The sequence below is a fragment of the Myotis nattereri genome, assembly GCF_964212035.1.
Source record: "Myotis nattereri genome assembly, chromosome: 7".
Taxonomy (NCBI): Eukaryota; Metazoa; Chordata; class Mammalia; order Chiroptera; family Vespertilionidae; genus Myotis; species Myotis nattereri.
This window is the reverse complement of record NC_138082.1, coordinates 86763918-86776763: the sequence shown is the minus strand read 5'-3', so window position 1 is coordinate 86776763 and position 12846 is coordinate 86763918. Positions and strand designations below refer to the sequence as shown.

Genomic DNA, 12846 nt, shown 5'->3' with positions numbered 1-12846 from the left:
TAAAATTATTTTTGTTGCTACTTCATAACTATAATTTTTCTACTGTAAACAATATGTAATTATATATGTGTTTTCCAATGGTCTTAGGCGACCCCTGTGAAAGGGTCATTCAAGGGGGTCGTGACCCACAGGTTGAGAACTGCTGGACTAATAGGATTCCAACTTTAAATCCCCCCCCCACCACCACCACCACCCCCCCCCCCCCCACAATCGTCCTCAGGTGTGGGGAGAGTTTTTTCAACAGGGTGGGGTGGTTGCTACTGCCTGGAGGCTAATTGTTATTTTTAATATCTTAAGTGGCCTCAGGGCAAGGTTCTTTTCAGTAGGATGTGTCAACTGTCTTCCCCCCAGGCAAGGCAGATGTCTATGTGGGAAAGATGTCCTCTGCTGTGTGAGGGAATAACTCAGCCCAGGAAACTTAGTGTCTGCCTTCTGAGCTCCATCCCCCGAGTCCCCAGTCCTGGCTTCTGCCCTCACAGCTCCAGTCCACTTCACCCTCCCTCTGTCAGAGCACAAGGTGGGTGGCTCCACAGGGAATTTTGTGCATTGGCCCTTTAAGAGGGTGTTTGAATTTTCAGCTGTTACTCTCTGGCAGACAGCCCCCCACTGCTTTTCACAGCCAGATGTTATGTGCGTACCTTCCTCAGTCCTGGTGTTCTCTGCTGGGGGGCCCAGCTTGGGGATTAGATCCCAGAGTTCTCAGTGGCAACCCCCACAGCTGAGATACCCCTCAGAACTCAGTTGCTGTCTGTGGGCGCCCAGCCAGCCCTTTGGTGCCTCTGCCCCTCCTGCCAGTCTCTATGCGGTCTCCACTTTCTGTCCTCCATGTCAGGGTTCTCTCCAGCAAGTCTTCCGTTGATTATTCAGGAAGTTTTTCTGTGTTTCAGTTGTAATTTCAGTTTGTTCCTGGGAGCATGTCTGTGCAGCATCCACTTACTCTGCCGCCGCTTTTAATCTTCAGTGATGCTTGTGTTTGCAAACCAGTAACTTAGGCTTTCGAAATCTTGCTTGATTGCGTGATGATGATAATCACTCATGTTTGAACAAAATACTTTAGACCTAAATAACTTGGTTGATTGGAGCATTGTCCCACACACTAAAAGGTTGCAGGTTCGATTTCTGGTCAGGACACATGCCTCCATTGCAGGTTCAATCCCCAGCTGGGGGTGTGTATGGGAAGCAACTGATCAATGTTTCTCTCTCTAAAATCAATAAACATAGCCTTGGGTGAGGATTTAAAAAACAATCTGAGGACCAGATGAACTAATATAGTCAACAAAATTATTCCCGGGTGAGGGAAGAAGGTCACAGGAGGTGCCGTAATTTGCCAGCTAATGCATGGCGACTCCTGGCAGAACCAAGTTACAAACCAGGTATGTGTCTGTTTTAAGAGGCAACTGACTTGTGCTGACTTTTTTCCTCTTGTCCTGTGTTTTTTGTTTGTTTGTTTGTTTGTTTTTTGTACAATAGCTTTTTCTTAATGAGAATACATGAACAAAAAAAGCAAAATAAAATTGGTGTTCTTCTGCATATATGACATCAGGTGTTTCACTGGGGAGGACATATGTAGAATGTGGCGTTGAGGTGAAACTGAGCCATCTGCAAGGTGTGGCACTTGCTGGCTGCCCCTTTGAAAGAGGTCCGTCTTTAAAGTGGGCATCCTTGCCGGAACCGGTTTGGCTCAGTGGATAGAACGTCGGCCTGCGGACTGAAGGGTCCTGGGTTCGATTCCGGTCGGGGGCGTGTACCTGGGTTGCGGGCACATCCCCGGTGGGAGATGTGCAGGAGGCAGCTGATCGATGTTTCTCTCTCATCGATGTTTCTGACTCTCTATCTCTCTCCCTTCCTCTCTGTAAAAAATCAATAAAATATATTTTTTAAAAAAATAAAAATAAAGTGGGCATCCTGATCTTCAACTTTGAGACTGACGTGGGCCCTCAGAAGTACAAGTTAACAGAATTAAGTCATCCATTTGCTGTTTACTGTTTTCTTGAGAGATCTCACTATTTTTTCCCTGCAAAATGAGAAATTTAGGAGAGAAGTTCTTAGGTGTGAAGTCCTTTAAATTGCCGCAGGGACAAAGGCAGGAAAACCTACTATTGAAAGTCAATTTAGGGCCCTCAGTTGCCATCCGCACCCTGTCGCTGATGCTGCCTGCAGCCTCCCCCATGCACTGCCCTCGGCTTCCCTGACAAAGTGTGGCTCCTGTTTGCCAGAAGCTCCTAACTTGGGCACCTATGTATGTAGGTTTTTGTTTTTGTTTTTCTTTTCCGTTTCCTTCAAAATTCTTCTAGTCTTGCTCTTATTTTAACCAATCTGTCTCTGTTCCTTGTTTTTGTTTTTTAGGGCAAAATAATTTGTGTTGTGGCCATCGTCCTGGCATATGATGTTGCACACAGTATTACTCTGGTCATACTTTCTCATCATTGCAGACACTTATTCAGACATTATTTGGACATTTATTGAAAAGGATCTAAGTGTCTGTAGACCCGGTTATTACACCAGCCAGGGCGGCAGAGCCTGCGTTCCTGTCTAATCAGTACTTCAGAGTGGGCCATCCCGGGGCTCCCCTCTCTGGAGGTTTGGATTCCTAGACAGGACCCGGGTTTCGGCGGGTGGTGAAGAGCACTAGGCCGAGAGGCTGGCACAGGGCACACCTCGCACCCACGTCTTCCCTTGCCCTCCGTGGTGGTGGCCACGCCATGGTGCACACTGGTATTCCGTCTGTGGGACTATAGCAGTGAAGGCCAACTTTTTGAAATGCCATTTCTATAAATTGACATTATTATAAAAGCCTATGGAAGATGAATGAGGCAAGGCTGGTATAAGGTGGTGTGTCATCTTAGGAGCCATGTTCTGTTTTCTTGGAGTCTTTTAAAAAGAGTTGTGCATGCAAACCCGCTTTTTAAATATTGAAAGTGTACCAGGCATGGAGGCTACCTCAGGCATCTGCATCCTGAGCTGACACATTCTATAGTAGCCAAGACAGAGGGTTGCGATGCCAGTTTCGAGTTTTTATTTTAAAGGGTAGTGCTTGCCAGCTTGGGCATGTTTTCATGTTTCCTAGTTGAATAAGTAAATCTCTCTCATTCTCCAGGTCCTCGTTTTTTACCTTCTCAGTAAATAAAACATGCTCTAGCATCTCAGGGCCCCTTAGTGAAGTTACTATGGTTACAGTAGTGTTAGCTTTTAGCAAACACTTTGAAAGGGCTAAGGCTTTTGACAGTGGCCTTTTAAAAGCTCAAGCCCATTTTCTGTTTTGAAAGAGAACTACTGACTCACTCTTTCCATCTCAGTTTGTCATCTGTTTGTGGGGAGGGGTACAGAGTCTCACCTTCCTTGATTAAGAGAGGATTCCATAAGGGAACTCATGCAGTGAACGAGGTTCCGGGGTAGTGTGAGGTCTGAATGGAGGCAGGAAGCCTTGTTTTGGGTCAAGCCTCTGCACGTCCAGCTCCGCAGCTCATTCCCAGGTGCTCCGTGCGCCCGCGCGAGCGTGACCGTGTGGGAAGGAAAGACAGTGACGTGGAGATGTGCTTCCAGTGCCTGCTGCGCGCAGATCGCTCCTAAGCTGCTGTCGGACAGCCCGTCCTCAGGAGGCTCTCTACCTGGTGAATAGTCGATACGCCAATTACTCATCGTTTTATGCACATTGAGTGTAAGGATGCTTGTTGCTCCCGCTCAGTTTCTTACAGATCATCTGTAATGGAGACGGTTTGGTCACCAGTACATTCTGATAACTGGCCTGTCAGCAGAGGCAGCATCGCCATCGCCTCACGTCCCTGCGCGGACGTGCTGGCGCGTGATGTGTGGCGCGTGGGAGTCCAGCCCCAGGTGCTGTGGCTTGTGTGGGGACGTCCGAGTCTTCTGTAAATATAAAGCAGCCACTCTTAAATTTCCAGGGTTTTATTTGTAATTTTTAAATAATTTCTAGTTAATGTAATGCTTTATGACTTAAGGAATTAAAACAAAAAACAAAGTTAGACCAATGTTACTTTAAAAATGAAGGAGAACTTTCTGGGGACCAGGGCTTCTGCTTCATGCAGTCCTTTGGACAAACCCCAGAGCCGGAGGACAGGGTGGAGGGTCAGAAGGCAGCGTAGTGAGTGAGGTGCCGCTCCAAAGAGCAACGAAAACCACTGTCCAGCCGCGTCTTCAACACACCCTGTGCGGGGCGCGGCTCGGGCGCCCCTCGGGAAAGCAGCCGCAGTGCCGCAGTCGGTCGGTCAGTGGCTCTCAGGACAGTGCGGGGCGTGAACTGGGAAACTACTTTATGTCCCCGCACCGCGGTATGCTTCCCTGTTAGCCCGGGGGCTGGAGGAGTGCCTGTTCTCGTCCAGCCTCCAGCTGGTGGGACTGGCTGTTGAGGAACACACCTAAACCGTTATAGTTATGAACCTCCAGTTTTTCATGGGCCCAATCCTGAGGTGTGGCCAGAAGCCCATTTCCTTTGTGAGTGAATACCTTCTAACGAAAAGATGAAGCCAGAAACCTCTCTAGTCAGCCTCTTGCGGGTAAGGCCTAGGAAGGCCCCGCCTGAGAGCCCTCACTCACTGGAAAGCGGCAGACTGCGCCCCGAGCCTGCTTTTCCCAGCGAGGATGTGATGGCTGGCGGTGGAGACCATCTCACTCAGAGTCTGCCTCCCAGCGAGGATGTGATGGCTGGCGGTGGAGACCATCTCACTCAGAGTCTGCCTCCCAGCGAGGATGTGATGGCTGGCGGTGGAGACCATCTCACTCAGAGTCTGCCTCCCAGCGAGGATGTGATGGCTGGTGGTGGAGACCATCTCACTCAGAGTCTGCCTCCCAGTGAGGATGTGATGGCTGGTGGTGGAGACCAACTCACTCAGAGTCTGCCTCCCAGCGAGGATGTGATGGCTGGCGGTGGAGACCATCTCACTCAGAGTCTGCCTCCTGAAATGTGTCTAGGGGGAGTATAAACCAGTAGGGGTAGAAGAGAAGGTTTTGAAACCCAAAAATAATGTAGAAATTCTTCTGATTCTCCCCCTTATTTTACTGATGAGGGAACTGAGGCCTAGAAAGTAAAATAAATTTTCCCAAGATCACCAGACGACAGAACCAGGTCCAAACTCAGATCTCCACACTTTGAACCGGGAGCTTTGCTTTTCTCCCTCCTCCCACTGGACAGAGCTGGCGATGTGAGGACTCGCCTGCGGGGTCCAGACCATGTGGACGCTGCACCTCCTCCCACTGGACGGAGCTGGTGATGTGAGGACTCGCCTGCGGGGTCCAGACCATGTGGACGCTGCACCTCCTCCCACTGGACGGAGCTGGTGATGTGAGGACTCGCCTGCGGGGTCCAGACCATGTGGACACTGCACCTCCTCCCACTAGACAGAGCTGGCGATGTGAGGACTCGCCTGCGGGGTCCAGACCATGTGGACGCTGCACCTCCTCCCACTAGACAGAGCTGGTGATGTGAGGACTCGCCTGCGGGGTCCAGACCATGTGGACGCTGCACGTCCTCCCACTGGACGGAGCTGGTGATGTGAGGACTCGCCTGCGGGGTCCAGGCCGTGTGGACGCTGCACCTTAAATCCCAGGATTTTTAGCAGAGCCTCTCTTTTACCAAAAACATAGTTTGCCTAAAACGCTTGTCAAACCTTTTTTATAAGGTCTTTCCAGCTTTTCCTGGGAGGTGGCACCAACCTTTTCCCTGGCTCCCAAGTGATTGCAGAGCTAAGCTGGGAGTACCCACTGGGAAGAGCACTTTGATTCTGGGCGTTTGCTATCTATCCATTTATTTATTTATGCTTTTATTGAGCCGGTTATTCTGATGTGTCTGTGACAGGGCCAGATCAAACTTATTAAAACATGCCATTCAAATTTTGACAAGTTCTTTGCTCCAAAAGAAACCTCATCTTTAAGCAAACATTCTCTAGTAGTCTGAGTAATGATCTCATTTTTTAAAAAAGTTAGATAAGGAAATTATGCTTTTCCTTGCTAGACAATATTATTTCACCAACTTTGAAAAGGAAGAATTTCTATGTTTCTAACCAGACTAGCAAAATCACCAGAATTGGAATAATTGTGACAGCTTCAAGGTGGATTATGATCCAAAAGTCTCTTTAATCTGCTGTCTCTCATGCATACGCCCACCCCCCTTTCTAAATCCTTGCCTCCTCCTGACATCTAATCTACTAAACTGTCTGCCCTCCCTTCCTTCTGTTGCCCATGTTTACTTTTGCTCTCCATGTGCTTACATTGCTAATCTTTGCTTCTTATGTTACATAGAACTCAGGGCAAAACCTAAAGTTCACCCTGACTCAAGCAGCCTGCCAAAGCCGGGGTTTGGCATGTACGGCGAAGCCAGGAGCACCGACCTGCCTTGGCAGGAAGAGCTGTCCTGGGGTCCGACCACAGCGCGAGGGAGTGCCGCCACGCCCACCTGGAGGAGCAGCGTCTGCATTCTGCTTTCAGGAATTCTAGAAGCCTCCCTGTGTTAGGTGCATGGGATTAGCTGCTTCGTGCTGTGGAGTTTTGTGGAAGGGAGGTCTCCTTGGTTCGGGTGTGAGTTCCGTAGATCCGAAGCCTTCCGTGTCCGCACTGACGACAGTGAGCACAGAGCCCGGCGGGGAGGAGGAGCCTGCGGCAGGTCTCATGTGCACCTGGCCGCTGCTTCCTGCCTTTGTGCCCGGAGACTCCTGGGAGGCGCCCAGGGAGGGTTAGTTTATTCCTGTTGTGACTGTTAGAGCCACTGCTGAGCCTGAATCCCAGTCTGTCCCTAAAGCCTACGCCTTCCCACCCACGGCTGCTTCCCATCTCCTGTTGGTTTTGTTTTTTGTTTTTTAATATTTTTATTGATTCTTGAGAGGAAGGGAGAGGGAGAGAGAAACATCAGTGATGAGAGAATCATTGATCGGCATGTGGATGCAGATCAGCGAGGCTGCCTCCTGCACACCCCCTACTGGGGATCGAGCCTGTAACCCGGGCATGTGCCCTGACTGGAATCGAACTAGGGACCCTTCGTTTCAGGCTGATGCTCTATCCACTGGGCCACACCAACTAGGGCTCCTGTTGGGATCTTAAACGTCTGCTTCTGTACATCACTGTTTTCTAACTTGGATTTATCTATGAAATCATTCAGAGTCTCCTGATCCTTTTGTTTTTTCCAAGTTTAAGAGCTAAGACCCACCGTTTCCTCAGTTTCCTTTCTGCTAGCATGTCAGGGTGCTTGTGCTTGTCCTAAGGTGATGTCCTAAGCTACCCAGCTCAGCGCGGGGTGTGCAGGAGCTGAGGAGGAAGAAGAGCACTTCATCTCCGATCACGCACCGCATGATGGAGCTCTTCCAGGACAGGCTGCCCTCTCAGACAGCATTGTAGGGAGAAGCTCACCTGAACGGAGGTCTTTGCCGAAGAACAGATCTGTGTCGTCCTTTCCAGTATGTCACCTGGAAGGGGGCACTCTGGTGCAGGGCTTTCCTGAGGCTCATGTGGGTCATTGGTAGACATCTTGCCTCCTCCTTAATGGCTGGGCCACTCCTTAGCTGGAGCATGTGGATGCCGAGGGGCGACTGCCAGTTGTGAGTACTTTACAACTCCATGCACGAGGGGAAAGTTAGTTCGACAGACGTTTATAATGTCCCTAATGTACAGTGGACATGGCCTGTGCTGGACGTGCGGGAGAGCACAGTGGCTGAGGTGCATGCTGGCCCTCCCAGAGCTGCTAGTCAGGTGGCAGAGACGCTGAGCAGATGTCTAGGTGCAGGGAGTCAGGTGGCAGAGATGCCCAGCGGATGTCTAGGTGCGGCGTGCAGTGTGCACACAGAGCTTCCTGCAGTTCTGCTATAGCGACTGGCTCCTAGGGGTGGCTAGGCCTAGCCAGGTGAAGGGCAGGCATGATCCACATTCAGGGAATGTACAGGGACTAGACGTGGGCACTGAGGCTTGGCCGGCTGGGCCTGTGCAGGGTGGGCCCTCAGCTTGGCATTACCAGGCACAGTGGGAAGTTCAGCTAGAAGGACCAGCCAAAGCCAGGCCTCATTGGCCCGCCATGCTGATTGAAGGGCGTCGACGTGGGCAGCAGCCAGGCAGGAGGCATCCTCTGGACAGCTCTGCGCTCTGGCAGCCCCAGCTCCGGCTGGCCGCTGTGTCCCTTCAGCAAGGCCTGCTGGTACCTTCACGTGTTTCCTAGGGGCAGTCACTCGTATACTGTCTTCACCCAAGGAACAGTGACAGCAGGGCTCTTATTGGTTTGAGTGCGAGAGAGACATCGGTGTGCTGTTCTGCTTGTTTATGCATTCATTGGTTGATTCTTGTATGTGCCTTGACTGGGATCAGACCTGCACTCTTGGGCTATCGGAACGATGTCCTAAGCTACCCAGCCAGGGTAGTCTGCGTTTTTAAATCCTCCTTTTAGAGTTTTTAAAAATTATGGCTCAGACCAATGAAGTTCCTTGCCAGAGGGTCAAGCTGAGGTTTGTGTGTGGTGCTCTCTGAGGTTGAGAATGTGCCCACGCAAACCTGGACTCTGCTTTCGTGGGGTAAAGGGGTAAAGGTCGTGTGCACACCAGGGCCAAACAGCACTCTACTTTCAGGCATCTGTGTAGGAAAAGCTGCACTCCGCAGGAGATTGAGCTGTCAAGAAAAACTCGCCGTGGGTTTCTTTTAAATACTCTCATTTCCATGTGTCCGTAAACTAACGTGGCATCCTGTGGATGTGACTCAGTTAATGCTTGCTGACAGGGAAGCCCGCCCACTTATTTTGAGGTGCATGCACGCCCGGTCTGCTGTGGCCAACTCTCATCACTGGCTTGCTGTGCAGGAGAGAGGCAGGCGGAGCTGGCTCTGTAGGGCCGGGAGCCCTGGAGCTGGAAGAATTCCTGCAGAACACCGGAGCATCCTGCTACAGTCCTCCTACTTCCCATCCCTCACCACCCTCTGCCCAGGCCTGGCCACTGGAAGAAGCTCCTCAGGTAGCAGATTCCCACCACCTGGCCCCACCTGCTTCCCTGGCCTTGGCTGCCATTTTCTGGGCCTTTGCATCCTCACGCTGCCCTCTGTATGGACTACCCCACCTGCCCAGCACCCGGAGGGCAAGGCCGGGGCCCACTGTCTGCACCTCTGGTCTGAGCTCTGAGCTAGCCCCCGACACATAGGACTGAATGGATGCACACACTGAGCACAGCTGGAAGGCAGGGAGAAGGGTGGTGAGAAAAAAAATTGCTGGGGCTGTGAAAATCTTAAGAATCGTATGAGCTTTTTGAGGGTAGAACATGACTCTTAAAATCACTTCTCCGCTATGCTTCGCAGCCAAGTCTGACCTTTTACGTGTATAGGAAGCACAGACAAGTCTTGGAAGCTCTTCACACCTGTGTCCTCACACGCACACAGTATTTTCCCTGAACCCTGCTAACCTGGGTCTCCATTTGGCTCTTTAAGGGATTAATGCATAATCCTAGGTGTATGCTTTGTGTCCATGAGCATGCTGACCAGGTGATGGTGGGGTGAGCAGGTGAGCTTATTTAACGAGACACTTACCCTTTAGTCATGTCTGAAGGAGATATCTGGTCCTCTCAGGGAAAGCCCAGAGGGTCCCCAACAAGAAAGAAATGTGACAGAATTCAGCTTCTTTAAACAGAACAAATCCTCCGGCAGACAGGAGCAGGGGGACCCACCTTGCTGGGGACTGTGAAGTGGTTCTGATAGAGGGACAGGGCGGGCTGGTCCGAGGATAAATGTGCTGGATTTTCACTGTGTTTGTAAGGAAATGCATACCTCTTTACGGTTTGGTGTTTTCGCGTATCATTTATGTATGTACTCCTTTTTATCAGTAGTAGTTACTGCCATTTACTGACTGGCCAGATATCTCCATCCCTCCTCAGATGATCTGTTTTTACGGACCAGGAGGTGGGGTTCGCCTGTGTGAATGATGGGCTAGGGTTTGCTTCCAGCTCTCTGAGCCCAAACCCCTGCCCGTCCTGTTCTCTGGGCTTTGCACTTGGCTTCCCCTATGACAGGGTGCCTGTGGCCCTTCGTGTGTCCCAGTGCGCCGGGGCCCCTTCACAGGTCAGCTGCTCCTCTGCGGTGAGGTGAGCGTGTGAGCTGGACGAGCAGCTTTCTCAGGGCTGCTCGGGACCCTCCCTGCAGCTGGAACCCGCGTGCTGTGGCCACTCCGACTTCCTTCCATTTCTCTCGTTATTCCTGCTGTGGGGCCCACAGACGTGGGGAGTGTTTCTGTTCTCGGGTCCGATCTCCTCGGGCAGACTCTCAAATGTCCCTGCACCTAAGAATCTCCGAGTGCTTGACACGCTGCGGCCCCAGCCCACAGTCTGAGGCCGCGGGTCTGGGGCCTGGGGAGGTGGCTCTCCTAAGGAGGCCGCAGCTGCTGCTGCGGTGGAGGGGTGGGGCAGGCTGCACTCGGAGAACCACTTTTCTAAGGTTTTTGCCAAAATCCACTGTACCCGCCTTCCCAGGGCCTCCATACCCCTGGGAAATTACTCTTCAAACTTCTGGAACAACATTGGCCCGAGGAAGTGACGGTGGCATTGAGCGAAGCATGTCGCTCGGCTCTGGAATTAGGAGCACTGTTCTGGCTGCTCCTGGCTGTGGCACTCACGCTCGGGGGGGACCTGTGTTTCAGGTGGTGAGAGCCGCCGAGGAAGCTGCGTCCACTCTGGCCAGCTCCATCCACCCGGAGCAGTGCATCAAAGTGCTCTGCCCCATCATCCAGACGGCCGACTACCCCATCAACCTGGCTGCCATCAAGATGCAGACCAAGGTCGTGGAGAGGATCGCCAGGGAGTCCCTGCTGCAGCTGCTGGCTGACATCATCCCGGGCCTGCTGCAGGTGGGCTGGGCGCGGTGCCACACCCCCTCAGGGGTGCGAGGGGGCACGGGGCCTGGCTTCCCTTGCTCGCTTGAAGCAGGGCAGGTAGGGAAAGTCGGGAGGTGACCTGTTTTAGAACCTGGGAAGCTGTGTGGTGTGGCTGCCTCACGTCTTTTCTCTCGGCTCCCAGTCTATCCTTCCCGGAGTGCAGCAAGGAGGTGTCCTGGCAGCCTGGAACTGGGCTGGAGAATGAACTCTGTTTACTGTAAACATATTTGGATCATTGTTGTTGTTCATTCCTTCAACAAACCCTTATTGCACATCTGTGGGCCCCAGCCCTGGGCAGGTGGGCCGTGGAGTGGGAAACCAGACAGTGGTCCTGCTCTCACCGACCCAGCAAATGTGGATTGGAACCCCCCTGAGCATGAGACGTGGAGTTAGATAGGCTCTGGGGGAAGGTGGTCTCCACTGATCGGCATCACCTCAGGGGCCGCAGCCTGCATGGCCGAGCGGAGACGCCGGGGCTGTGCTAAGCTACCCAGGGAGGTGTGTGCTGACAGCTGGGAACGGAGCAGGAGTGGCGGTTCCTGGCAGGTAGCAGAGAGAGAAGGGCTCATCCGGGAGGCGGTGTCGCGTGGGGTCCTGGAGAGAGAGTTCCCTGGGCAGGGTAGAGAGAAATCAGAGCCACGTGTGGTGCTGCTGTTTGCTGAGCAGGGGGCCGGGGTTATGCCAGGCAGAGGGGACGACAGTGGCTGGGAAGTCCTGGAGTCCGTGTGGGGAACAGCAGGCAGGTCCCTCGGGGGAGGGGGCAGGGGTGAGGGGGGTGGGTGTGTGGATGAGGCGACGGTAGGTTGAGGTCCAGCTCTAGCCGGTGCTAACTGATGTCCGGGCACGAGAGTGTGTAGTTCTCATTTCTTTAAAGGGTTTTCACACATGAAACTTGTTTTACCTTCCGGAAAGTACGAAAGAAGCAAGTTATTGTCCCCCTTCACCTCTTCCTTCTTCTGTCTCCCTCGATGCTTGGGGGGCTGCTGGGCAGTTCCTTGCAGTGGCCCGGGCGGGGCAGGTCGGCCGCAGCTCCCAGCCTCCGGGAAGCTCCCTGGATCAGGTGCAGAGCTGAGTTACACCCTGGTTGTTTTGACAAGTCCAAGGTTGAGCTCTGAGGGCACTTGTGGAAATGTTGAAATATTGACGGTGAAATGACTCTTTGATCTCGTTTCCTTTCTGTGTTCCCCTCCGACTCTGTAGGGTTATGACAACACTGAAAGTAGTGTGCGGAAGGCCAGTGTGTTCTGCTTGGTGGCAATTTATTCCGTAATCGGAGAAGAGCTGAAACCTCACCTCGCACAGCTCACGGGGAGCAAGGTATGTATCCTGTTACATGGCTGAGGCGCACCCGGGCTCTGCCAGCAGGTCGGAACTCGCTGCCCGCAGCTCTGGACCGCACCGGCTTCCTCATCGTGTGTGTTGTAGTTGGGCCTCATTTCTCCGAAAGCATTTTCCTAAAGATAAAAGTGACCAACTAGATAGCGAAGTCACGGCAAGTTACAGCGGGGTCTGTTGTAACTGTTTATTCCCAAAGGGAAGGTGACTTTGTTAGAAACCAGCTTGTCTTCTTTCACAGAAACGCTAAGGAGATTTGCCTGCTGGGTTAGCAGCTTGCTGGGTCGGAACTGGGTTCTCGGGGCATCCGCGGTACTGGTGGCCGACTCACCACGTGCCCGCCGGGTCCCAGACACCGTTCTCTGCACTTGGTGTTGTTGACTCATTTACTCAGGACAGCATCCCTGTGGCTAAGGACAGTCACGCCGCGTTTAACCTGCCCATGCGCATACAGGGATCTTAACTCCCGACGCCAAGATCTCAACACCCTGTGCTGCCGCTCATGTTTCCTGTAGGAGTAGCTTAGAATCGGGCAGAAAGTAAGAAAAAGAACTATTGGCTAGAGTGCTTATTGGTTTAAAAATAAACTCAGATCTGATGCACCTGCTGCTGAGAGCAGGTAGAAACCCAAGCTCTGGCAGGAGAGGCAGGGTGGGAGGCGGTGCCTTGGTGGT

At 52.4% G+C, this 12846-nt stretch overlaps 1 protein-coding gene across 1 annotated transcript in view; it reads left to right on the top strand.

The window, feature by feature from the left end:
• Positions 1-12846, top strand: part of CLASP1 (cytoplasmic linker associated protein 1) — a 273563-nt gene that overhangs the window by 249090 nt on the left and 11627 nt on the right. Inside the window, exons 38-39 of the mRNA XM_081096080.1 lie at positions 10604-10810; positions 12038-12154. Of these exons, the coding sequence (XP_080952206.1) occupies positions 10604-10810; positions 12038-12154 (324 nt within the window). The remainder of the gene's footprint in view (positions 1-10603; positions 10811-12037; positions 12155-12846) is intronic.